Raw genomic sequence first — 25,463 nt, forward strand, 5'->3', positions numbered from 1 at the left:
GAGACAGAGAATCATAGATAAAATAAACTATAATGGTAAATTGGTATATCAGAAGGAGTTGATTAAGAAATCTTTCTTAGATTATTATCAAAAATTATATATGAGTACTAAAGTGCAGGTCTCAGATATAGATAATTATTTAAAAGAAGCTAATTTTCCTAAACTAACAGAAGATCAGAAACAAGAAATTAATGGTCTGATTACTAGTGAGGAAATTGAGACAGTAATCAAAGAATTAAAATTAGGTAAAGCACCGGGTACGGATGGATTGACATCTGTCTATTGTAAAACTTTGGTACAAGAGATGATTCAACCTTTAAGGGAGCTTTTTAATAATATATTACAGGGTTCAGAGATTCCCCCGTCATGGGGTAGAGCTTTTATATCCTTGATTCCAAAAGAAGATCAAGATCTTACTTTGCCAAAGAATTATAGACCTATATCTCTTTTAAATGTAGATTATAAGATTTTTTCGAAAATTTTAGCTAATAGACTTATGAGGGTTTTGCATCATGTAATACATATGGATCAAATGGGTTTTATAACTGGAAGGTATATGAAGAATAATGTTAGACAAATTATTAACTTATTAGAATATTTAGATAAAAATAATCAGGTTTCCGCAGGATTGATATTCTTAGATGCTGAAAAAGCTTTTGACCAGCTGAACTGGCAATTTATGTTAAGATTAATTGAGAGAATGAATTTTGGAGAAAAATTTTTACAGGCTCTTTGTGTTATTTATAAAAAGCAAACGGCACAACTCATAGTTAATGGGGGTTTGTCAGAGGTGTTTTTAATAGAGAAGGGGACTAGACAGGGTTGTCCATTGTCACCATTGCTGTTTGTTTTAACTTTGGAAATTTTGTTGATTAAAATTCGAGAATCACAGCAAATAAAAGGAATAGAAGTTAATAAAAAAGAATATAAATTAAGGGCTTTTGCAGATGACTTGGTTGTTACTTTATCTCAACCCACTTAATTCTGTAGTAGAGTTATTACAATTGATATATTAGTATGGACAGGTTTTAAAATTAATAACAATAAGACTAAAATATTGCCTAAAAACATGACTAATTTGGATAAGGAGACCTTGGTTAAGTTGACAGATTTTGAGGTTGTCAATAAGGTAAAATATTTGGGGGTTATTTTATCTGTTTCTAATGCAAAATTGTATAAAAATAATTATGAAAGGCTGTGGGTCAAAATACAAAGAGATTTGGAAAATTGGGAGAAGCTGCAATTATCTCTTTTGGGAAGAATTGCGGCGATTAAAATGAATGTTCTGCCAAAGTTTCTTTTTTTATTTCAAATGATACCCATTTTAAAGAATGAGGTTAATTTAAACAAATGGCAGAAAGGTATCAATAAATTCATTTGGGCAGGGAAAAAACCAAGAGTAAAACTTAAATGCTGTGGTTTTAACATTAATTAGTGATTGGGTTAATTTAACAAATGTAGAAATACTCCTCTTGGAGGGTTGGGATTTACTTTTTGGATGGCATGCCTATTTAATTTTTAATAAAAAGGTTGATAGGGTTTTTAAATCTCATATTATAAGGATTTCTTTACTTCAGGTTTGGAAGAAATATTATAGAAGTGATTTTAAAATTCCACTATGGGCCATACCGTGGCATGCGATAGAAGAGATAAGGAGAGGAGTCAAGATAGATAGCGTTTCTTATGCACAATTACTTAGATGGGATGGTAAAATCTTTGGAAGATTTAACACAAGAAAATATTATTTACTCATGGTTTCATTATAGACAAATAGTGGAGAGGTGGAAGATAGATCGTAATGTGGGTTTGCTTAGAGAAGATGAGAATTTGTTAAAACAAATAAAAGATCAAAGACGAACTCATATTAAGAGAATTTATGGGGTGTTAGTAGAACTGGAATCAGAAGCAGAATTAGTTAAAGAATGTATGGTTAAATGGGCACAAAATTTTGATGAACCAGTTTTATTAGATACCTGGGAAATTATTTGGGTGAAGAATGTTAAATTTACACAAGCCCAAAATTTAAGGGAAAATGTTTACAAAATGTTTTATAGATGGCACCTTGATCCACAAAAAATGTCTCGTATGTATCCTGATTTGCAGCCTAAATGTTGGAGATGTGGATGTTTGGATGCTACTTATTATCATATCTGGTGGTCATGTAAAAATATAAAAGCTTTTTAGATTAAGATATGGTGGAATATCCAAAGAATTTTTAGAAGAAGGGTAAAATTTACCCCACAATTTTTTTTGTTAGGTATTGTTTCTAATTGTGACAGTAAAGAAACTATATTGATGTTGAATTTAATTACAGCGGCTAGGTTGTTAGTAGGGAAATGTTGGAAGAAGGAATCTTTGCCTACTTTGCAAGAGTGGCTTCTTAAAGTTTCTTATTTGGTGGAAATGGCAAAGATTTCGGCTTTCTTGAAAGATCAATCGCAAGAGAAGTATTTTTTGGTATGGAAAAAATGGATAGATTTTATGCAATATAAGTTGGATATAAAAAAAATTACTTAGTTTTTGAATAATTTATATTTAAAATTTAAGATATTTTATAGACATTTTTTTTAATTTTCTTTTTATTTTTCTTCTCATTTGATTTCTTTTTCTGTCTCTTTTTTCCTTCTTTCTTGTATTTTTTCTTTATATATATATATTGTTGTCAACTATTTTATAATTTGTTTAATTAATGTATTTAGATTTGCTTATGGTTTATACGTGTCTTAAGATTTTTTTAAAAAAAAATTAAATTAAGCCTGTATTCAGCTCTGGGAAGGTCTGGGGAGGGTTGGGAGGGTTCGGGGAAGGGAATTGTTTTGTAAAACTTAAAAATTTTCAATTAAAAAAAAAACGGGCATAAGAACAAACCGCAATGCAGGAACTAAGAATTTCAAGATGAAAACTCTGAAACTAAATTAAGATTCGAGGAAAGTATATATAGTCACGCACACTGTAAAAAGGATTAAAAAGTCACAAAGAAAATATAATATCGAACTGGAGTGCAGGCTAAAAAAGTACAATACAAAGAGACACACAAAACAGCATGCGATGTTTCAAAAGAAGCACTCCCCCCTCCATCACTGCCCATTCTGGCCAATGGTGAACCACTGTATGGGTAGAGCAGGGATAAGCAACCCAAAACACTCAAAGAGCCACTTGGACCCGTTTCCCACCGAAAACAAAACACTGGGAGCCGCAAAACCCTTTTGACATCTAAAATGAAGATAACACTGCATATATCCCTTTTTACCTTTATTATATATATATCTTCAGTGTTATCTTCATTTTAGATGTCAAAAGGGTCTCTCTTTCTCTCTCTCCCTCCCTCCCTCTTTCTGCCCTTGGTCTGCTAGTCCTCTTCCCCCACTCAGTATGTGTGTGTGTGAGAGAGGGGGGAGAGAGAGAGGCACTTGCGCTTCCTCTCTCTCTTTCTCTTTTTCTCTCCCCTCTCCCTCTCCCTTTCCTCTCCCTCCCTCCCCCTTCTTTCTCCAGGTGAGGAGAGGGGGGGGAGAGAGAGGCACTTGCGCTTCCTCTCTCTCTTTTTCTCTTTCCCCTCTCCCTCTCTCTCTCTTTCCTCTCCCTCCCTCCCCCTTCTTTCTCCAGGTGAGGAGAGAGAGGGGAGAGAGAGGCACTTGCACTTCCTCTCTCTCTTTCTTTTTCTCTTTCCCCTCTCTTTCTCTCTTTCCTCTCCCTCCCTCCGCTTTTTTTCTCCAGGTGAGGAGAAAGAGAGAGAGAGAGAGAAAATGAAAGGCAGAGGGCACCGAAGGGGTGGGAAGCGGGGCAGGAGGCAGCAGAAGACCCCATTGCTGCTGGAGGCACCCAGCTTCACTGCCCGCCAGGCCTGCAGGGACGCCCCGGCTCATGGTCACGTTGGCAGGCCGTCCCATGTGCCGCTGGCATCCCTGAGCTCAAGTCGGGGCCATGGGGCATCTGCAGAATGCCCCGCCCATTGGCTGCATCGCCAAGCCTCCCCTCGTGCCACCAGCGTTCCCGGGCTTAACTCGCAGGGCATCTGCAAAACACCCCCATCAGCTGCTGGAGGAGCTGGGGCGGCTCCGCAACGCACAACGCTCCCGGCCATCCGCAACCCACCAGCATCGCCCAGGGAGCGATGCCCCCTCTGGCCACCACCCCAGCCAGGACTGCCGCCCGGGGGGCAACAGGAGGAAGAAGGGGAGGAGGAGGAGGGCAAGGAAGTCCGTGCCGGACCCCAGGAGGAGGCGATCCAGCGGGTCTGGTTGGAAAATGCCTCCCCCTCCCTTTCTCTCCCCCCCCATCTTCTACTCACCTCTCAAAGCAGCTAGGACTCTGGCACACCTTCCCAGCCAGCTGGGCCAACAGTCCCATGGCTGGGGATCGCAGGGGCAGCTCTCCCTCAGGGCTGCAGCTTGCAGGAAGGCTGGCCCGCTAGGCTGAGGCTCTGGTGGGCTGCTCCCAGCAGGGATCCCCTGCGCAGTTCCCCGGCCACGTGCACTTGGTACGCGGCCAGCCAGGGAAATGGACTTCCTGGCTGCGCTTGTCCCAGGAGGCGGGGCACCTGGGCTCATTGCCAACCAGGAGCCCTGTGAGGGGGCAAATCCGCATCAGAGAGAGAGAGAGAGAGAGAGAGAGAAGCACCTCTCTCTCTCCAAATGACGGAGGAGGCTTGGAGCCGCAGGGGCAGGCTCAAAAATGTCCCCAAAACTTCTTGCTCCGTTGCCCCCATATCACCCCCTTTTTGTTCCTTCGCCCCCACATCGCCCCTTTTCATTCCATCGCTCCCCTGAAAAATGAAATTGCCCCCCTGGGGGGCGATATTGCCCAGGTTAAGAACCACTGGTCTAGACAATCATTTGTTGAAGAAGTTAATTGGATACTACAGTGGCATGAATGGCTTCTTTCCAACTCCATGATTCTATTGTGTTCAAATGAAGCTTACTTCCTTAATGAACAATAAATTAGCACTTTAGCAAGCCTTGTCCAAGTACTGTAGCAGTTTTTATAGCCAGTGAAACACAGTACGCACAGCCAGAGAATTATGCCTTACCTAAAAAAATGGGTAACATTTTTTTCAAATGTTTTGTTTCATGAAAAGCTTTTGGTGATTGTGATAGATCTCTTCCAATAGAACGCAAATAATTTCAGAATGACCATATCATATAGGTATCTTGAGAAATATGAAATTAAACTTAAATGACTATCTTGTATGGCAGGGCTTTTCAACTGGTGATACGCGTACCACCTGTAGTACTTTGGCATGTGGCAGATGGTACACGACTGCCCTAGAGAAGTGTAGTGGGGAAGGGGAATGAGCTGAAGCGACCCAAGCCTGAGGGAGAGGCAACTCCAGCTGCAGGACTGTCGGGGCTCGGCAGAAACCCCAGGAGCTGGCAGGGCTCCAGCTGACTGGCGCTTCCAGAAGCAGCACGGAGCTGGATGTGAACTGAAGAAAAAGGGGGAGTAGAGGAGAGGCTATAAAAGGAGGTGGTTTTGGTGGGAAAGGGAAAAAGACAACATGGAAAGAAGGAGATGGAGAAGAAGCTATGGAAGGAGAGCTCTGCAGGCAGAGAGGAAAAAGAGACAGGGAAGAAGCAGCAGCTGTTGCTGGAAGAAAAGGTCTTCTGGTTCGTTTTCTCCAGCCAGGAGAATGCAATCAGCACTGATGAAATGAAAAGCCGGGAGACGAGCATGCCAGAAAGGAGGTGGGTTTATTTAGTTCTGGATCAGCTGGCAGCTTGATTGGGTTACCATAAAGATTTTTGTGCAGTTTTTACGGTGTTTTGTAATTCAGGGGCTTGGTTTGTGTGCTTTGGTTATTGGAATATTTTATTTGGTTTCAGAAAGGCTAGCAGTGAGCCCAAAGTGTTGCCTTCCATAGGTTTAATCCCTTTAAACAAATGTAATTAGCTTTACTCCCTTATCTTGAGTCTGTCTATGGCAGTGGTGGCAAACCTATGGCACGCGTGCCAGAGGCTGCACTCAGCGCCCTCTCTGTTGACACGTGCAACCACCGCCACCAGCAGCAGGTCCATCAGGCCGCTCCCACCGCCTGGAGCAGAAGCCCCACCCAGCACAAAGGAGGCGAAGCGGCCGACTAGCAAGCTCGAGTAGAGGTGGTAGAGCAGAGGTCAATGATCATTGTCGATTGGTGGACTGGAAGAAAAGAGGGGGAAGCATTTTACATACGTGCATGCACGCATGAGGCCGTGAGCACTCATGCACTGCCAATGGGGTGGGGCTAGTGCCTGTGTGATATTCACTAGCCCTGCCCTGTTTCATGGTGCAGTGTCTCGTATCTGCACCTCGTGGTGCAGCAGCGGCCATTTTTGCGCCTTGCAGCATGGTGGCCCATTTTGTGCCCCCCCGGGTTTTGCATGCCAGAGGTGGCACTCAGAGGCACCTCCCTGCCCCCTCCCCCCGAGGGCACCACAATGCTGATGTGGCCATGGCACTTTGTAATAAATAAGTGGATTTTGGGTTGCAGTTTGGGCACTCGGTCTCTAAAAGGTTCGCCATCACTGGTCTATGGCTTTTAGAAAGTTTTCTTTGAAGGTAAACAGGCTTAATTTAAGGCTAAAGCTTTTTGCAATTGCCAGAGCCTTTCAGTCTCAGGTTGCAACATTGTGACATGCCTGAGGCAACTTAAAGAAAAAAAGCCTGGAGTTTATGTGTTTCTTTATTCTGAAAGGTTTTTCTGAGCTTTTTTTGCTTTGCACTTGATTCCTGTGTCTTTAAGTATACAGGGGGGGGTGAATTCTTACTACACTGTGGAAGGAGACCTCAGAAGGCAGGAAGGAAGAAGAGGAGAGGAAGAGAGGAAAAAGGGCCGACCAGCTAGCTCAAGGATCTACAAACTTGGCACTTTTAAGACCTGTGGACTTCAACTCCCAGAATTCCTCAACCAGCCATGATGACTAAGGAATTCTGGAAGTTGAAGTCTACAAGTCTTAAAAGTGCCAAGTTTGAAGAGCCCTGAGCTAGCTGGTAGTGATGTATATTAATAAACGTGGATAAATTTATCATATATTTGTCAGTGCAAAAGAAACTGATTCAGCAAAGGAACAGTCATCAAAGAAATTAAAACTGGTACTTTTTTTCTTTTTTTTCTACACTTTGTAATATTTTATTAGATTATAGAATAAAATACAAAAATATAGAAGCAAATAGTAGGACACCGTGGGGAGAAAAAAGGGGAGAAAAGTGAGAGGGAGAAGGGAAAAAGAACAAACTTCTTTTGTTGCAGTAGTAAGAAGCATTAACATTGAACCTTAACTTTTTACTTTTCCATAATATTATAAACTAGCCGTTTCTATAACAACAAATGAATATAATCAGTAAAACCCAACCCCCCTTTTTAGTCATCAAGTTTTGACACCTTGCTAAGCACTGGTGGTACTCAAATATTGTCATGTCTTAAAAGTGGTACAATCTGTGAAAAGGTTGAAAAGCCCTGTTGTATGGAATCACATGTTTTCAACAAGTTGCATGACTTCAACAGGGCCAAAAATGTTTTGCAGCTGATTTTTTGTTTGTACTCAGTGTCCAAACTTCTTGCTGCAGAATACAATAATAGTCAGCATTGATGAATTCCAGTTGACCTGATTTTCCAGTGTGACAATGTCCTGGTGAAACCTTTCATCATGTTTGTTATTGATTGCACCTGGAATTTTTGGGAAAGACTGAATTCAGAAAATGAATCCTCAATGATATATTACACTTGATGGTCTTGTATAGTGTAAGAAGTTTGTCAACTAGCTAAATGTAGTTTGGTGCACTGTAGTTGCCAAGACAATTCTCAATGAATGTTTGAATCCGTGAATGCTTTCAAGTGATTTTCTCTGGCCCAAATAACAATTTTCAGATCACTGATGACAAAGTCTGATATGTGGACCAACAGAAATGCTCTCCTTAATCTTCACCTCCTTTATTGGAAACATCTGTCTCAAATAATGAAAACATTCACTTTCCTTGTTCACTGTTTTCACAATTTTTTTCATCAGTCTTGAGTTTTATGAGAAGCTGAGGCAAAAATATCTTTGTGGGTCAATAAATGATTCGTTTCTATCTTTTTTTAACATTTCAAGTTTCTTGACTTTTATTGCTTTATCAACATATAAAATACAAAGAAAAATAAAAATAGGAAATTAAGGGAAGGAAAAAGAGAGGGGGAAAGAAAATATGAGGTACAAGAGAAGAAAGAAAAAAATTGTTGACTTCCAACTCTTTTTTTGCACAGTACAAGATAATAGCATTCCATGCTCAACTTTTTACTTTTAGACATTAGTATATAACTAGCCATTTCTGTAATAACTAATCTCTTTTTTTAATTTTAATTTTTATTTTTAACCAACAAGACAAAACAAAACAAAGCAAAACATAACACACATACACACAATATATATACTCCTTTTTTTTACAGCAATTGCGTAACGGTAATCTATTATTTACATTTCCCCCTTATTCTTCTTTAGAATATTTGTCCTTATAGCCCCGTTATTTCTTATTTACATTTTTCTTCCTTCATGTTTTACTTCTTCCTAAGAATAATTCATATTATTATTATTATACATTATTATACACATATTTTCACTTTTGACCTTTCCATATTTATTCTCCTCTATTATTTCTCCAACCAGACATATAACTTGTTCCATATTATATAATACTCTGTATCTTCCTTTTCTTTTATTGTTAATTTGTCCATCTCAGCACAGTCCAGGATTTTTCTTATTACTTCTTCCTCTGATGGTATATTCTCATTTTTCCAGCACTGTGCACATGCTATTCTTGCCACCATTATTATAATAACAAATCTATCTAATCGGCAAAATCAAAGTAAAAGTTTCATTTTTTTCATCACAAGCACAAAATCCAGAAGTGATATCCAAATAAAAAACATAAATATATACTCTTCTTTGAATAAAAAAATCAATTTAACCATTTCTGCTTTATCTTCCTTGCTATGGAAATAATATATATTTCTATTTGCACTTAATATTTTTTATAAACTATCACCATTTATATTAACAAAATTCACTGTATTTGTTCAGATTCTTTAACCTTAATGGGAAAAATATTTTTTCATCCATTTTAAAACACTAAACTTTTCTTTAAAAACATTTCTGAAACCAAAACTTTCTAATACCTCTTTTTAAACTTTGTCTTAACATGCATATTTTAAAATTCACTATTAAATTTAAATCACTCTCTCCAAGTTATCCTTTACACAAAAAGAAAAAACAGTCCAACCTATCAAAAATAGTACTGTAAAAAACAGAAACACAAGTTAAGATAGGCAAGAAAATGGTAAGTGAGCACTTGTTCACCCTAGATGAGTTCAAATCACCAGGACCAGATGGATTACACCCCAAGGTTCTGAAGGAACTGATAGATGTGATCTCAGAACTACTGAACTATATCTTTCAAAGATCCTGGAGCACTGGGGAACTACCAGAGGACTGGAAAAGAGCTGATGCTGTTTCCATCTTCAAAAAAATGGATCCAGAAAACTACAGACCTATCAGCCTGACCTCAGTACCTGGGAAGATTCTGGAAAAGATAAACAACAAATCAGTGAACACCTACAGACAAAAAAAGTCATAACCAAAAGCTAACATGAGTTTGTCAAAAACAGATCATGCCAGACAAATCTTATTGCATTCTTTGACAAGATGACAAAATTAATGGACCAGAAGAATGCTGTGGATATAATTTACTTGGACTTCAGTAAGGCATTTGATTTCACAACCTACTACTTGATAAGATAGAAAAATGTGGGTTAGACAGCATCACCATCAGATGGCTTGGTAACTGGCTGACCAATCACATTCAACATGTAGTCCTCAATGGAACTGCATCTACATAGAGGGAAGTATGCAGTGGGGTACCTTCTGTTAGGCCCAGTACTCTTTAACATCTTCATCAATGATTTGGATGAGGGATAGAGGGGGAACCCATCAAATTAGCAGATGATACCAAGCTGGCAGGAATAGCCAACATTCCAGAAGATACAGAAGGATCTTAACAGACTTGAACATTGGGTTTTATCTAACAAAATGAAATTTGATGGTGAAAAAAGTAAGGTTCTACATTTAGGCAAGAAAAACCACATGCACAGGTACAGTATAGATGATACCTCGCTCAATAGTAGTAACAGGAACTTTGGAGTCCTAGTGGACAATCACTTAAATATAAGCCAGCACTGTGCTGCAGCTGCCAAAAAAACCAATACAGTTTTAGGTTATAAATCTATACATTTTTATTGAATTTGAAAATGGAAGATGAACACGTTAAAGAAACAATGATAACATGGGCAAAGAACTTTGGATATAACATAGAATTATAAAAATGGCAAAACTTGTGGGAAAGGAATTATAAACTGACAATGGCAGCTTCTTATAAAGAAAATTTATATAAATTGTTTTATAGATGGCACTTGCCACCAGCAAAATTGGCAAAAATGTTTAAAAATATGTCAGATAGATGTTGGAAATGTAAACATAAGTGAAGTATTTATTATCATGCATGGTGGAAACGTGTTAAAGCAAAAAGATACTGGAAAAAAATATATACTTGGCTAGAGAAAATGTTGGGAAAACATGTAGATTTTAAACCTGAACTGGTTTAATGGGGTGGGGTTTGGACCCAAATCAGTACATGTAATTAAATGCAATGGTCTCAGTAGTAGATGACATGTGGGTTTGAAAACTAAGTAGGATTGGTCTTGTTAATATTCAGATAGGAGAGTCAATTGAATTCCAAGGCTACATGCTATACTTTAAAGTCAAAAATGTTTTGGAAGAAAGCACTGGCAAGTCACTTGCATAGTGCTGTTGCACAGAAATTGCATGTGCCATGACTGTGAAATCGCCAGGAATCAAACCTAATTCAGAAGCACTATTTCACTAAATACAGTTACTATATTTAAGAGTCTTCCCTTTATACTTGTTAATGGGGACTATCTACAACAGTTTGGAGGCTGCATGCAGCCAGTTGGCCTCATTTTAACACAGGTATTCCTGGACTTACAACAATTTGTTTAGTGACTTTTGAAGTTACAATGACACTGAAAAAAGTGACTTAGGACCAATTTTTACACAACTGTTGCAGCATCTCCATGGTCAAAATTGGGAGGCTTGGCACCTGACTCATATTTATGATAGTTGCAGTGTCCTGCGGTCATATGATCACTTTTAGTGAACTTCTGACAAGCAAAGTCAATGGGGTAGTGATTCACTTAACAATAGTGGCAACAAAGATAGTAAAATGGAGAAAAACCTAACAACTGCCTTGCTTAGTAATGGAAATATTGAGCTCAATTATGGTCGTAAATCAAGGACTAACTGTTTTTATTGTTCAATCGCTAAGTTGTGTCCGACACTTCGTAACTTCATGGACCACAGTGCGCCAGACTCCCCTGTGTTCTCCATTATCTCCCAGAGTTTGCCCAAATTCATGTTCATTGCGTCAATGACACTACCTAACCATCTTATCTTCTGCTATCCCTTCTCCTTTTGCCTTCAGTCTTTTCCAACATCAGAGTCTTTTCTAGTGAATCCTCTCTTATTAATGATAATGGCCAAAGTGTTTGAGCTTCAGCTTTAGTATCCGTCCTTCCAAAGAACAGTCAGGGTTGATTTCTTTTAGGATTGACTGATTTGATCTCCTTGCAGTCCAAGGGATTCTGAACAGTCTTCTCCAGCACCACAATTCAAAAGCACCACATGCTCAGCCTTCCTTATGGTCCAACTCTCATAGGCATACATTGTTACTAGGAAAACCGTAGCTTTGATTATGCAGATCTTTGTTGTCAAGATGATGTCTCTGCTTTTTGCTGTCTAGGTTTGCCATAGCTTTCCTCCCAAGGAAGCAAGCCTCTTTCATGACTGCAGTCACCGTCTGCAGTGATCTTGGAGTACCTCCCCTCCAAATAAAATAAAAACTGTCACTACTTCCATTTTTTCCCCCTTCTGTTTGCCAGGAGGTGATGGGACCGGATGTCATGATCTTAGTTTTTTTAATGTTGAGTTTCAAACCTGCTTTTGCACTCTCCACTTTCACCCTTATCAAGAGGCTCTTTAGCTCCTTTTTGCCATTGGTATGCTATCATCTGCATATTTGAAGTTTTTGATATTTCTCTTGGCAACCTTAATTCTGGCCCTGTGATCCACCCAGCCCGACATTTTGCATGGTGTATTCTGGATGTAAGTTAAATAACCCCGGTAACAACACACAGCCTTGTTGTGTCCTTTGCTTATTTTGAATCAAGTTGTTGCATGTTCAGTTCTAACTGTTGCATTTTGACTCAAATATAGGTTTCTCAATAGCTCAGCTGGAATACCATCACCTCTGCTAACTTTGCTGTTGGTAATATTTCCTAAAGCCTATTTGACTTCGCGCTTCAGTTTGTCTGGCTCAAGGTCAGCAATCACCACACCAATCATGGTTGTCAGGGACATTAAGATCTTCCGTATATAGTTCCTCTGTGTACTCTTGCCACCTCTTCTTAATCTCCTCTGCTTGCTTCTGTTAGGTCCCTGTCATTTTTGTGCTTTGTTGGGCCTATCTTTGCACGAAACATTCCCCTTGATAATCTCCAGTTTTCTTGAAAAGATCACTATTCTTTCCCATTTTGTTGTTTTCCTCTATTTCACGGGTGTCAAACTCACGATGTCACATGACGTGTCGCGACGTATCGTAACTTTTTCCCATTGCCGGCAGTGGGGTGGGTGCAATTTTGGCATGATGCATCCGCCCCAGGGACTGGCAGTTTGACACTCCTGCTCTATTTCTTTGCATTTTTCATTTAAGAAGGCCTCATAAACTTTTGAGATCATTATATATTAACACACATGCTAGAATATTTTATTTGTATGAATAAGTGTTGCTTTAAAAACAAAAACAAATAGCAGTTAAACACATAGCCTGTGGTAGGAATCATAATTACCCCAATCTTTCTAATTTAGCATTTTTAAAAATTATTTGCAGAGAGGAGTAGATGGTGTAGAGCGCAAAGTAAAAATGTAACAGTTTCATTTTTCCTAACTTTCTAGTATTAATGTAAGTTGGTTTGCTGGATCAAAGTGTTATCATTGCAACAATGATTTCTAAATTGTTAAATTCTTTTTCAGCTTGATGATTGTGCACTGCAATTGTCTCACAATGGTACCTACTTGGATTTGGAATCTACTCTAGCTGAGCAAAAGGATGAATTGGAAGGTTTCCAGGGGGAATTTGGGTAAGAAAATAATTATGTCTATCCACCTATAATTACAGTTGATAGAATGGTATGTATATTATTTCAGTTTTCAGCAAAATGCCCCATAGCAAACAATGGGTTTACTTAATGATTTCACTTTACAACCACACTCATATAACTACCATGGTGATTTGCTTAATGACCACCACAAAAACAGTCATAAAATTGGGTTGGTCATAGGATGACCCATAGGATGACTGTCACAGCTTACAATTGTAATGGGTAGGCTCCCTTATGGTCAAGAGCTACCTATATAAATCTGTTTTGAGGATTAAAAGACTAATATTTCTTGAAAACATTAAGCTGAAACACAGGAGTTTTTACAGCAGCAGATATTTTTATATAACATTTAGAGATTAGTGGTGTTGCAAAACCAATCTGCTTTTATGATATTCTGAATTGTTAACTGTCACATAGACTGCAAAATGTTCAATTAATATTACTTTGTTTCAAACCTTACCTTAGCATATAGCAGGAATGTTCCCCAGAATCTTCCCTTTTGTAGAGAAAAAAGGAGATAAGGAACATTTTTCTTGAACATCTGATTAAAGGCTGGAATCAGTTGGAAACTGGAAATTCTAGAGAAGCTAGGAAGAAATGTATGCCACAATTTGTGCCTCAGGAATACTAATAATTTTAAGCTAAAACTATTACATAATACAACTTTTGGGGGGGAATGATGCAGTTATTTAAACATTATGGCCTTTGATATTGTTTCTGATATGTAGTTTCTCTACATATACACTGTACATACATACACAGAGCGAGAGAAAGAGAGATCTCAATGGTAACAGACAGTAACACCACATAGTCTGCAAGAGTATTAATTTTTCTTTTGTTTATTTTCCATTAGAGGATTTTCTTGAGTTGCTATAAGTTTCATAACTTCATTTTTATTTTCTCCCTAACAGATTGTTTTACAGGATTTTAAGTGTTTTCTTTTTATTGTAAAGTTCATTTTGTATATATATCTGACAAAATTGATTTATTTCCAAAGACAGGGAGCTGATAACTGATTAATTTTCCTCCAAAGATTGTGAGCGTAAGAACTCCTATTCCAGCATGCCGTTGAATTTTCATTCCAAGTACTGACATCTTTGTATTCAAAGATCTTGGTTAAAACTTCATTGGAGAATCCCAAGACACTGTGGGTACTGGATCAACCAAGAATGTGCAGGTGGCAAGGCAAAACCAATCAATGCAGGTGGTCCTCAACTTAGGGCTACAATTGGGACCAGAATTTCCATTGATAAGCAAGGAAATCATGATTTTGCTACTTTTTTTTGCCATGGTTGTTAAGTCAATCACTGTAGTTGTTAAATAAATCCAACTTCCCCCATTGACTTTGTTTACTGTAAACCATCTGGGAAGATTGCAGTGGCAATCACATAATCCCAGGATGCTGCAATTTGTTATAAATACCATTTTCCAAGTGCCTAAATTTTGATCATGTGACTATGGGGGTGCTGTGATGATTATAAGTAAGCGCAAGGACTTGGGGGTGCTGTGATGATTATAAGTAAGCGCAAGGACTGGTTGTAAGTTGCTTTTTCACTGTCATTGTAACTTTGAATGTAAGTCGGGGATTGTCTATAGTGTCAGAAGTTTGTCCATCCTATTTTATTAGAATGAAAACGTTCTTAAAGAGGAATAAAATGATGGCACAGCAAGCTAAACAAAAAAATGGACTATATCATTAATGAAAAGAACTACACACCATCTAGATCAGGGCTTTTCAACCGGTGGTACGCGTACCACTTGTGGTACATTAATGAGTGGCAGGTGGCACGCAACCCTGCCTAGCCAAGTGTAGTGGGGGAGGGAAAGAGCCAGCACAGGCAAGGACTTACAGTGAGAGTCCTCTGGAGCTGCAAAGACCTCAGGCTCATTTCTGGCTCACCCTCCTCCATGAGAAAGGAGGAGGGAGGCAGAGACAGGAGATGCTGTAAAAGGAGGCAGTTTGGGCAGAAGAGGGAGAGAGAGAAAAGCAGCAGGCTTGGGAGGAGGTGGAGTCAGCTGGAGAGGAGGAGGAGGAGGAGGAGGAGGAGGGTGGGGAAGAGGAGATCAAGCAGGCTGGCCATGAGCTGATCTACAACTGCTGTGGCAGCCATCTGTGCTGGCAGCAGCAAACAGGCAAGAAATGTAGCAGGGGAGAGGTCACCTTCCAAAAGGAATGAAAAAAGGCACCAATGGCTGGAGGTGAGGCACAGAGGAGGGAGGGACAGAGATGGAGAGTGGAAGGATTCTTATGTGCTTTTGTGACTTTGAAGTTCTGGGATTTGTGCAATGTGGGCTTTGTGTTCTTAAGGAGTGTTTGACAATTTCTATTTGGCTGATGTCTCGTGTCAGCTTCTGTTGCTCTGCTGTTGTTAGCTGTAAGTTTTGCTGTAAGGGATTTTGAAGTATTTTTTCTCCTGAATGGATTTTGCCTGTAGCATTCCTTTACTTATGAATGGAGCCATTCGGGGAGACTGCCTTAGCCGGCAGCCAGTACTTACATTTTTTTTTCCTTAAGTGCCGGCTGTGCTCCTTACTTTCCTTTCTAGCCAGTAGCTAATTCTTAAAAAGAAACATGCCTTTTTAAGCTAGTTCACTCAGCAGCTTGTCTTTTCTGTCTCTGGAGGCCTTTCCTTGTTTGATCAATATATGAAGAGAGAATGAGAAAAGGGGAGGCAGGGAATGAGAATGAGAAAAAGGGAGGCAGGAAAGGAAGTCCCGCCTTAGCACTTGGCCACCAACAGCTCTGCCATTGATTTTGCTTGTCAAAAGGTTGCAGAAGGGGATCACATGACCCTGGAACACTGTGACCATTATAAGTATGAATCAGTTGCCAAGCATCCAAATATAAATCACATGACCTAGGCATGCTGCAATGGTCATAAGTGTGAAAAATGGTCATAAGTCATTTCAATGCAATTTCAACTTTGAACAGGTTTTTTTTTTTTTTTTTTTTTGGGTCATCAAGTTTTTGACACCTTGCTTGGTGGTACTCGAATATTGCCATATCCTAAAAGTGGTACAATCAGTAAAAAGGTTGAAAAGCCCTGATCTAGGTTCTTTGTACCTCTTATTTTTTTAAAACCTCATCCATATGATTCAGTTTCCCCATAGGTATGGACTCAACAATAATTAAAGCTACTTGTATACTAGATTGCTGCCAAGAAGCTTTTGCAAGTTGGGTTCCAGTGACCTAGCTTGAAATTCATTGCATGGTAGAAGCATGTCATAGCAGTAAGGGATAGTCTAGTTTCTGCTGAATTATTGGAAGCCAAGACCAATTGGTAAGCTCAGTTATATACCTGCTAACAGTATAGACCAAATGGCTTAAATTGTAATGCATTAGGGAAGTATGTAATTGTCTGATATTATTTCAGTAGTGGTTAAGGAGATGGACTCAAATCAAATGCCCTGGTTTGAGTTTCACTCCTCATCATAGAAGCTGACCAGATGACTTTGAGCTAGTCATTCTGTCTCAGTCCAATCCACCTCACAGAATTGTTGTTTTGGGAAAAATGGGAAGAAGTAGTGCTATGCATTTAATCATAAAATTGACAAAGTTATTTCCAGATTTGTCCAACTATTTCCTAATTTGTTCAGCAGACCTTGGCTACATTGTTCTCTATGTAAAACCTAAAATAATGTATGTCCGGGAAATGATATATTTTGGCTGTTTCTATAACAATTTACAGCTTTGCACAAAGAACTGTGCTCTTTTATACAGATGTATTTTGATATTAAAGATTAATACTGAAATACATTAGATTTTGAACATAGGAATCCTCACGTACTTCGATGTATACATTCAAAGCTTTTGGCTCTTCATTTGACATTCCCATTGTTATATAATTAATGTAACAGATGTGGGTTTTTTATACAGTAGAACATTTTTGGAAAGGATAAGATATCAGAGATAATTATATATTAAAATAGCATTAATAATAACTTGAAATGGACTTCCGGTTCCGGTTCACGGCATCACAAGTCACACAGGGAGACTTCTCTCCTTGTCGACTAGGTTTCCCTCTGTCGGTGGACCCTTATACGGATCCAAAGTCGCCCTGGAGGGTGCGAATTCTGTCAAGGAGGCTGCAGTCTGGCTGCGGAGGAGCAGTGGCTCCTCCAGCTGTCCGGACAAAACTCTGAGGACCGACGGAGAGGAAGATAGGCCATGAAAATGGCCGATCGCCCTGCTGCTTCAGACTGTAAGTCGAACAACATCTAAGCTTTTAGTGCCCCCTTGGTGAATCTGGGTGAGAATTTTTTTTTATTTTTCTCTCTTTTCCATTTATTTTTTCGATTGTGTGCCTGTAAAGAGCTTTTGAAATTATTTCCCTGGCTTGGAAAGGTGGCTTCTGCTTTTTTATGGGAAGAAAGGCATTTCATAAACACTGAAAGGCTATAATCTATTTTTATTGGGACACTAAAAAGGGAAAAAAAGGAAAAGGTTTTCTCTCCTTTCTTTTTAAGAAATTTACTATTTCTACTTTTTTATATATAGACATTACTTTAAAAGACGGGGAAAAAAGAATTGATTTTTGGAAAAGTCTCTCTTAACTTACTGAGGACATCTAGTGGCAAGAATTTAATACTGCAACTTTGCTTATTTTTTCTTATGAACTTTAAAACACTAAAGATAAGCTCTGCACCTGTGAAGATGTGGGGGTGGATGTTTCTACATTAAACAAAGCCTCTACAAAAAAGAAAAAGAGATCTCCTTTTAAGCATTAGTATTAAAATGGAGAAACCTCAGATACAACTGAATTGTGCACTTATATTGGAAAAGATTTATGAGGCCACTGCAGAAATTTGTGCTACATTTAAAAACTGTACTTTAGAATCAAAATCTAGAAACTCTACTATATTTGCCCAAACTGATGTCCAGGTTACAACTGATTATGACATAAATCAAAATGTGCCAGAAGAGGAATTTACAGAGATAGAAGTGGAATTTATTTCGTCTGACAATCCCTTCTCCAGCAATTTAGAGAACCAGAAGAAGCAAAGACTAAGACTTTAAAATACAAAGCAACTACATCGCAAAGAGAACAGAAAAAGACGTTTACTGCAGAGGAAGAGAGTTATTCTCTCTCAAAGATTATTACAAGCAATAAGAATTGATCTATTGGTTGAAAGAGAAAAAAGATGCTTACTACAGAGAAAGGGACATTTGCTCAACGATTATTACAAGCATTGAGAATGGATTTACTGGTTGAAAGGGAAGTGTCTTCATGGAAGCTGGTGTGGCAGAGAAAGAAACCCAGAACTAGACTCAAAAACAAATTTAAAAATGTTTAATGGCGTAAAAGGCAATGCTGATTTCATGGATTGTTTTAAGGATAATGATTTAGAGCTGAAAAATGCAATTATACACATGCGTGTTTAAATTAATAAAAATTATTGAATGTATTAAAAGGCAATGTTGGTTCTATGGATTGTTTTAAGGATAATGATTTAGACTTAGAAGTAAGAAATATACAATTATATTCATGTGTGTTTAATTTAGTTTGATGACTTTTTTGTTTTATGGAACTTTGGTATAGAAATATGAAAGTTAACTGTGGAATGAAAAAAGAAACTTGCATTTCTTGGAGTAATAGATTGATTTAGATTGGAATTTTGAAATGTTTAATTAGGAGATTTTTGTATATAATAATATGTTTCGATATGGTAATTAAATGGATGGAATTTGGTTTGTTTAATGAATGGAAATGAATTAAGTCAATGATCATGATAAGCAACAAAAATGGAATTACTGGCTGAAAGGTTAAAGATAATGATCTAGATTTAGAAGTAAGATAATTAACTATATATATGTGTAATGTTTAATTAATTAAGAGATATTTGTGTATAATAATACGATTTGATAAGATATGGTAATATTGTCTTTGTAAAACTAAATTAGCTATTATTGGAAGAAGAAATAAATAAGATTGGTGATAAAAAAAGGATGAGAGAGATTAAGAGCTTGAATTTACTTGCAAGAGATATTTGAAGCGGTAATATGTTGATGTAAAACATTATTTGATTATGGTAATTGAAATTGATAAAGTTTTAATAAATAGGCTTAATAGTAGTTGAAATTTAGGATAGAAATGAAATATATTAAATTTATTTTGTTACTTGAGGGAAATAGAGAGATGATAGCGAATGTATTAAGTTGAGTTGTTATTCTGTGATTTTATGTTGGGAATCTTTGTTTACCCAAACACCACGGAGTGTCTCAAACACTTTTTGTTAAAACTATAAGACCAATAAAATATATTAAAAAAAATAATAACTTGAAATGGAGATTTTGGGGGAAATATTATAGAACATGGGCCGGGACTATGTTTTTTTTCTCAACACTGGAAAAAATTGTTTCAAAATAACAATGTGTTTCCAAGCAAAATTGATTATACTCATTTATATCCTATATCTTATACATAATACATGCATCCATTCGCCTCATTTACTGATCAGCAGATCTGTGGTGGCCCAGGTTTTAGGGTACTGTTTTAAAAGCCTGATCAACTGTAATTAGGCTTGCCTTATTGCTGATTGATTGTTGCAAAGAAGCCTGGCCCGGCTGCCACCATTAGAGAATCTCTGGCATCCTCCAGGGCCATGGCTCCACAAGTGCCCAGTTGTGAAACCCTTTCTCCAGCCTGATGACTGAAGAATCCACCAATGGGTTATTTCAGTCCTCCTGCTCAGTCAGACTAAGTTGTTAAGTTGTCAAGCCCCTCCTTGACTGGAACCTCCCAGTTTCATCTTAGTCTTTCACCCATGAGGACGTGATAACTTGACTCTCAGGCTCATTCTTCAGGCAGGTTAGACTAATAGAAACTGTTACACATTAGTGGATTCTTCTTATTGGAGAATTGGAGGCTCCCAGCTTCTGAATATTTCCCTTACAGGGGATTCTGTTCCCTATTTCCTTAAACAGAGATAAAAAGTATTTTCCTCTCCTTATCTGAATGGGATCCTATTACTGGGGGGTGGCTTTCCTCTTCCTATAGCTCAGCAGTCAGCTGAGTCTCCTTCCCAGTCCTTTTCAGGAGCATTCGTCACCGGGACACACAGAGATTGCCTCCGTCGACGTCCCAACTCTCGTGGCTGCCATTTTGAGGTCATTCGGCCTTCAGCTTCTTGCTGAAGATTCCTTCGGCCAAGCTGACAGACCGAAATCAGTGAATTGTGAGCGCTGCGGGGGACAAGAGGATTAACTTCAATTTTCCTCTATCCAGCTGCCTTTTAGAGACGGAGGTCCTGCTAAGGCGCAGAGAGCACCGTCGCGCCTAACGGCCATTAGGCACAAACTTACCAGTCTCTCCCCTTCAATTTTAAGGGACCTTGAGGCAACAAAATTTCACTGGAGAGTCCCTTTATAGAGCGAAAGCACGATCGCTCAAGAACTCCCCCCCCCAGGGTTGAGTTGCGGCCGCCATTTTGTGGGCTCTCGTCGCACTAATAAGCCTCTGATAGCTATTTGACTCGGGCCCACATTTTAACCATAGGCAACAAATTTGGACTCAATTCTGATCATAAGACTAGGACTATCTGAAATAAGATTTTATATTTACAACAAGATTTGTGGATCCTTACCACCTTACTGGCAAAAAGATCTATTAGGCCCTGCTTGCCTAACATTCCTTCACCTTAGCCTCTGCCACTCTGCATCTAGTGGTTGCTTGCCAGGACCTGACTATTGCCACTATTGTAAGACGCATGTGATTTCGTCACTACTTTGGTTACAGGACTGGGCATATGGATTGTCCTTCGCCTTGGTGATGAGTGCCTTGAAGCACCCAGCGTGAGTCCAGCTTAGCCAGTGGGCCGGCTCACGCTAATCCATGTGCAGTCAGTCCCTCCACGGGGGGCAACTGACGTCTCTTGCAAAGCGAGTCAGTTCCAGAGCTGCACCTGGAACACCTCTTGACCACCATGGCAGACCTCACTAAGCCACAGCCTTTGGACGCAGGTAACCAATCCAGCCACACAGATCCGGTTCCAGAGGCGACTAAGGGAAAAGCCAAAGCAAAATCCAAATACGGCAGGAAGGCAAGCGACAAGCAGGCCAATTGCATGCACCGAACCCTGGAGAAGCAATTCTCCCGGGCCCAACGCTTGTCAACTGGAGAAGGTCATATGTCTCCACTCCCCCCACTTGCTGCTCCTGAGGCAGGAGCACAACTTTTTGCTTCATCAAGGAGTGTGAGCATCGGGGAGGGCCACCCCTCTTTGGGGAGGACCTCGAACTGCCAGGCCCTTCCACGGAACCCACAGTGACATTCATACTGACTGCAGTGGGGTTTCGACCTTCGCAGGAGCCATCCTTTACCAACCAGCTGCAATCATTGATATCGCAGGCGGTTCTTCAAGCCATGGCCTGATTGGGTCATCATCATCAAATGTCATCCATACCGAGGTCCACATCAGCACCCACTACCTCATCATGACCTACGCTCCACCGTACCGGCTTGGTCTCACCATCCCACTCACCTGAATCCGATTCTTCCAACGTTTCAGATCATGACGGAAATGCAGACCAGAAGTCGGACTGCGAGGAGTCTCCGCAGGACTCCCAGCCCATGGCAGAGCTATTTAATACTTCTCTTTTTCCTTCCTTACTGCGCAGGGCATGCGCAGCAGGTAAGCTCACCTCCGACCCAGTTCCCACCCCAGAAACCTCCACCGGCTAGGACACGAATCCCCTATTCTCTGAACCGGTAATTTGGCGTCTGCAAATACCCTGTCCCCCCTTATTCCTGAAGAATATTCAGGGACACTGGGAATCTCCGGCAGCTCAGCCATCCCAGGGAGCAGCTGAACGCAAGATTGTTGACATGGCTCAAAGCTTGACGGACTTATTGGAGGTGCCCAAAGTGGATGAGTCCCTAACTCCACTATTCTCAGCAGCCAGTCTACCAGCAGATGTATCTGATGCCCTTAAGGCAGAGGATAAGAAATCTGAGCTAGCATTACACAAAGTTCATCAAGCATCTGCATGGGCAGTGAAGGTGGCAACCTCCACTTCTTTCTTCACCAGAATTTCCCTTACCTGGCTTAGATAGTTACAGGACAGAATTCCCCTGGAGGAGATTAGAGTTCACCAGGAGCTGACCAAACTTACAGTGACTTCTGAGTATATGGCGGATGTCTCCTTATACTCTGCCAAACACTCGGCCCGAGCAATGGCTTCCAGCGTAGTAGATCGGAGACTGCTCTGCTTAAAAATTGGAGGGCAGAAAGCAAACACAAATGGCGGGCGGCCACTGCTCCTTTCAAGGGAGGCAGATTATTTGGGGAGGCATTAACTCCATACCTAATAGAAAATAAACAGAAACAGAAGGTCATTTCTCATTTGACAAGGAGAGCTAACAGATGCTTTATCCCCTATGACCGCCGTCAGTCCTTTTGAACTGGTGCTATAGCAGAGACGGGACAATCATACCGTCCTTCAGCTTCCAAGACAGAACACTCATTTGACAAAACAAACTATAGGGACCGGTCCCGGTACCAGACCCAGAGCAAGTCTTCTTTTCGTGGCAGAGGGGGTAGTCCCTTCCGTAACACCAAGTGACTTAGGGGGGACCCCTCCCATTGGCGGCAGACTCACTCTCTTCATCCACCAGTGGGAAAACACAACCACAGACTCCTGGGTTCTGCGCACCATAAGAGAAGGCCTGTCCCTGGAGTTCAAATCCACACCCACAGACCATTTTGTCTCTTGTCCAACCCTGAGAAACCCAACAAAAAGAGGGCTCATGGAAGACGCCATTCGACATTTACTAAACATCAAGGCCATAGAGGAGGTCCCCTTGAACCAGGCGGGACAGGGGTATTACTCCATCCTATTTGTAGTCCCAAAATCCTGGGGATGGAGAGCAATCCTCGAACTCAAGGGTCTGAACCTCCATCTCCAGTATCGGAAGTTCAAAATGCAGACGCTCTATTCCATTTTGGGCAGTGTAAGGAGAGGAGATCTCATGACCTCAGTAGATCTCACAGAGACCTATCTGCACATTCCCATACTCCTGGAGCATTGCAAATTTCTGCGGTTCTGTCATCTCAACCGCCACTTCCAGTACAGGGCCCTACCATTCGGTCTTTCCTCCGCCCCCAGGTTCTTCAACAAGATCCTGGCGGTGTTGGCAGCAGACTTGAGATTGGTCCCGGTGCACATCCAGTGCTGCCTGGATGACATACTGATCCAATCAAATTCCGTCACGACCGCCCAGTCGGATTTGGCTCTTACAGTCAGGACCCTCCAGGACCACGGGTTCTCGATAAATTTCAAAAAGAGCCAGACGTCTCCCTCAACCCGCCTGTTACACCTGGGTGCGGTGATAGACACGGACTCTTGTCACGTGTTTTCGTCAGAGGAACGACGCAAGAGGATCCGAGACTTGGTCCTCAAGGTACGCAGAAACAGGGTATTAACACTGGCTCTCCTTTCCCAGCTCCTGTGGAAATTAATATCTTGCATAGCGATAGTGCCGTGGGCCCGATTACATGCCCGGACCCTCCAATGGTTCCTGCTCCTATACCAGAGATGGCACACCAGTTCCTCCAACCAATTGGTACGGGTTCCACATCAGGTGCTCCTCTCTCTCAACTGGTGGACATTTTTGGCCATGCGCAAGGGGACTCTTTTCAAGGAGCCTCACCGTATCCTCATGACCACAGACACAAGTCTCTTCGGTTGGGGTGCCTTTCTCCCTCTACCTCTGCTTCCAGCAGTTGTCAGAAAGATCCTGGAAGAACAGGCCCAGAAGGCCATGGTTCGCAGACCTAATGAGCCTCTCTACCTCGGCTCCGTGGCGGATTCCCGACAGTCGCATACACTTAACACAGGGGGATCTACAACATCCAGACCCCCAATGGCTCCAGTTGGCTGCCTGGTACTTGAGCGACGCACTCTGACTCAGGAGTCATATTTGTCAGGGGTGATTGACATGATCCAGGCTGCCAGGAGACCTGCGACTAACTGCATTTACGATCATACTTGGCGGAACTTGGCCACTGATGCGACGGGAACCCAACATCATTCATAGACAGGTAGTGGCTCTTTCCACAGTGCTTTCCTGGGACACAACAGAATCCTTGTCTCAGCACCCTATGATCCGCTCCTTTCTTAAAGGAGTTACCAATAGCAGACCGCCTGTGGTCCATAGATATCCCTCCTGGGAGCTACCCCGGGTTCTGCAGGCCCTAACTTCCTCACCCTTTGGACCCCCTAGAACCTGTTCCTTGCGGTACCTGTCATTCAAGGTTTCCTTCCTAATTGTCATTACCTCCACCAGGCATATCTTGGAGCTGGCAGCTTTATCTATCAGGAAGGACCTGTGCAAGTTTCACGAGGACAGGGTGGTTCTTAGGTTAGATCCTTCCTTTATCCCTAAGATCAATACAGTGTTTCATAGATCACAGGAGGTTATTCTTCCGAACTTTTGCCCCCATCCGTCACATGACTTGGAATGGCAATGGCACACATTGATATACGTAGGACCTTGCACTGTTATATCAAATGCATATCGGCCTTTTGTAAGTCTGAAGCCCTGTTTGTATCCTTTCAGCCTTCATCCATGGGGCGAAAGGTATCCGCCTCAACCATAGGCAGGTGGATCAGAGCGTGCATAGCAGGAGCATACGTGTCACTTGCCTTGCCAGTTCCTAGTCATGTGACGGCACACTCCACCCACAGTGCTGCCACATCTGTGGCGTGGGCAACAAAAGCATCCATAGAGGACATTTGCAGGGCGGTGACATGGTCTTTGCCCTCCGTTTTCATTAGGCATTACCGTTTGGACAAATTTGCCTCGGCTGAGGCCTTCTTCTGTAGACGAATCCTCCAACAGGTAGTGCCAGAATCAGGGTCACAGGCCCCAACTGACTCCCTCCCGTAGGGACAGCAGGAGCTTTGGTAAGTCCCATTGGTGGATTCTTCAGTCATCATGCTGGAGAAGGAGCATTAGCTTACCTGAACGCCTCTTCTCAGCATGATGATGAAGAATCCACGTTCTCTCCTCTAGAGATCAGTTAGGTCCTTGCCAGGGGGTTGTTTTCTTTGTACCTGGTCTTAGAGTCATCATGTCAAACTGTTGTCATTGGCTACGCCATCGATGAAACTGAGAGGTTCCAGTCAAGGAGGGGCGTGACAACTTAGTCTGATTGGTGGATTCTTCATCATCATGCTGAGAAGAGGCGTTCAGGTAAGCCAATGCTTCTTTTCTTCTTGGACCTC

At 40.9% G+C, this 25,463-nt stretch overlaps 1 protein-coding gene across 6 annotated transcripts in view; it reads left to right on the top strand.

The window, feature by feature from the left end:
- The window catches only part of FHOD3 (formin homology 2 domain containing 3), a 515,605-nt gene that overhangs the window by 47,585 nt on the left and 442,557 nt on the right, over positions 1-25,463 (top strand). For all 6 annotated transcript variants that reach the window (XM_039327161.1, XM_039327164.1, XM_039327163.1 and 3 more), the window contains exon 2: positions 13,110-13,216. In XM_039327161.1, coding sequence (XP_039183095.1) covers positions 13,110-13,216 — 107 coding nt within the window. The remainder of the gene's footprint in view (positions 1-13,109; positions 13,217-25,463) is intronic.

The sequence above is a fragment of the Crotalus tigris genome, unplaced genomic scaffold, assembly GCF_016545835.1.
Source record: "Crotalus tigris isolate CLP2741 ecotype Arizona unplaced genomic scaffold, ASM1654583v1 scf7180000024351.1097467, whole genome shotgun sequence".
Lineage (NCBI taxonomy): Eukaryota > Metazoa > Chordata > Lepidosauria > Squamata > Viperidae > Crotalus > Crotalus tigris.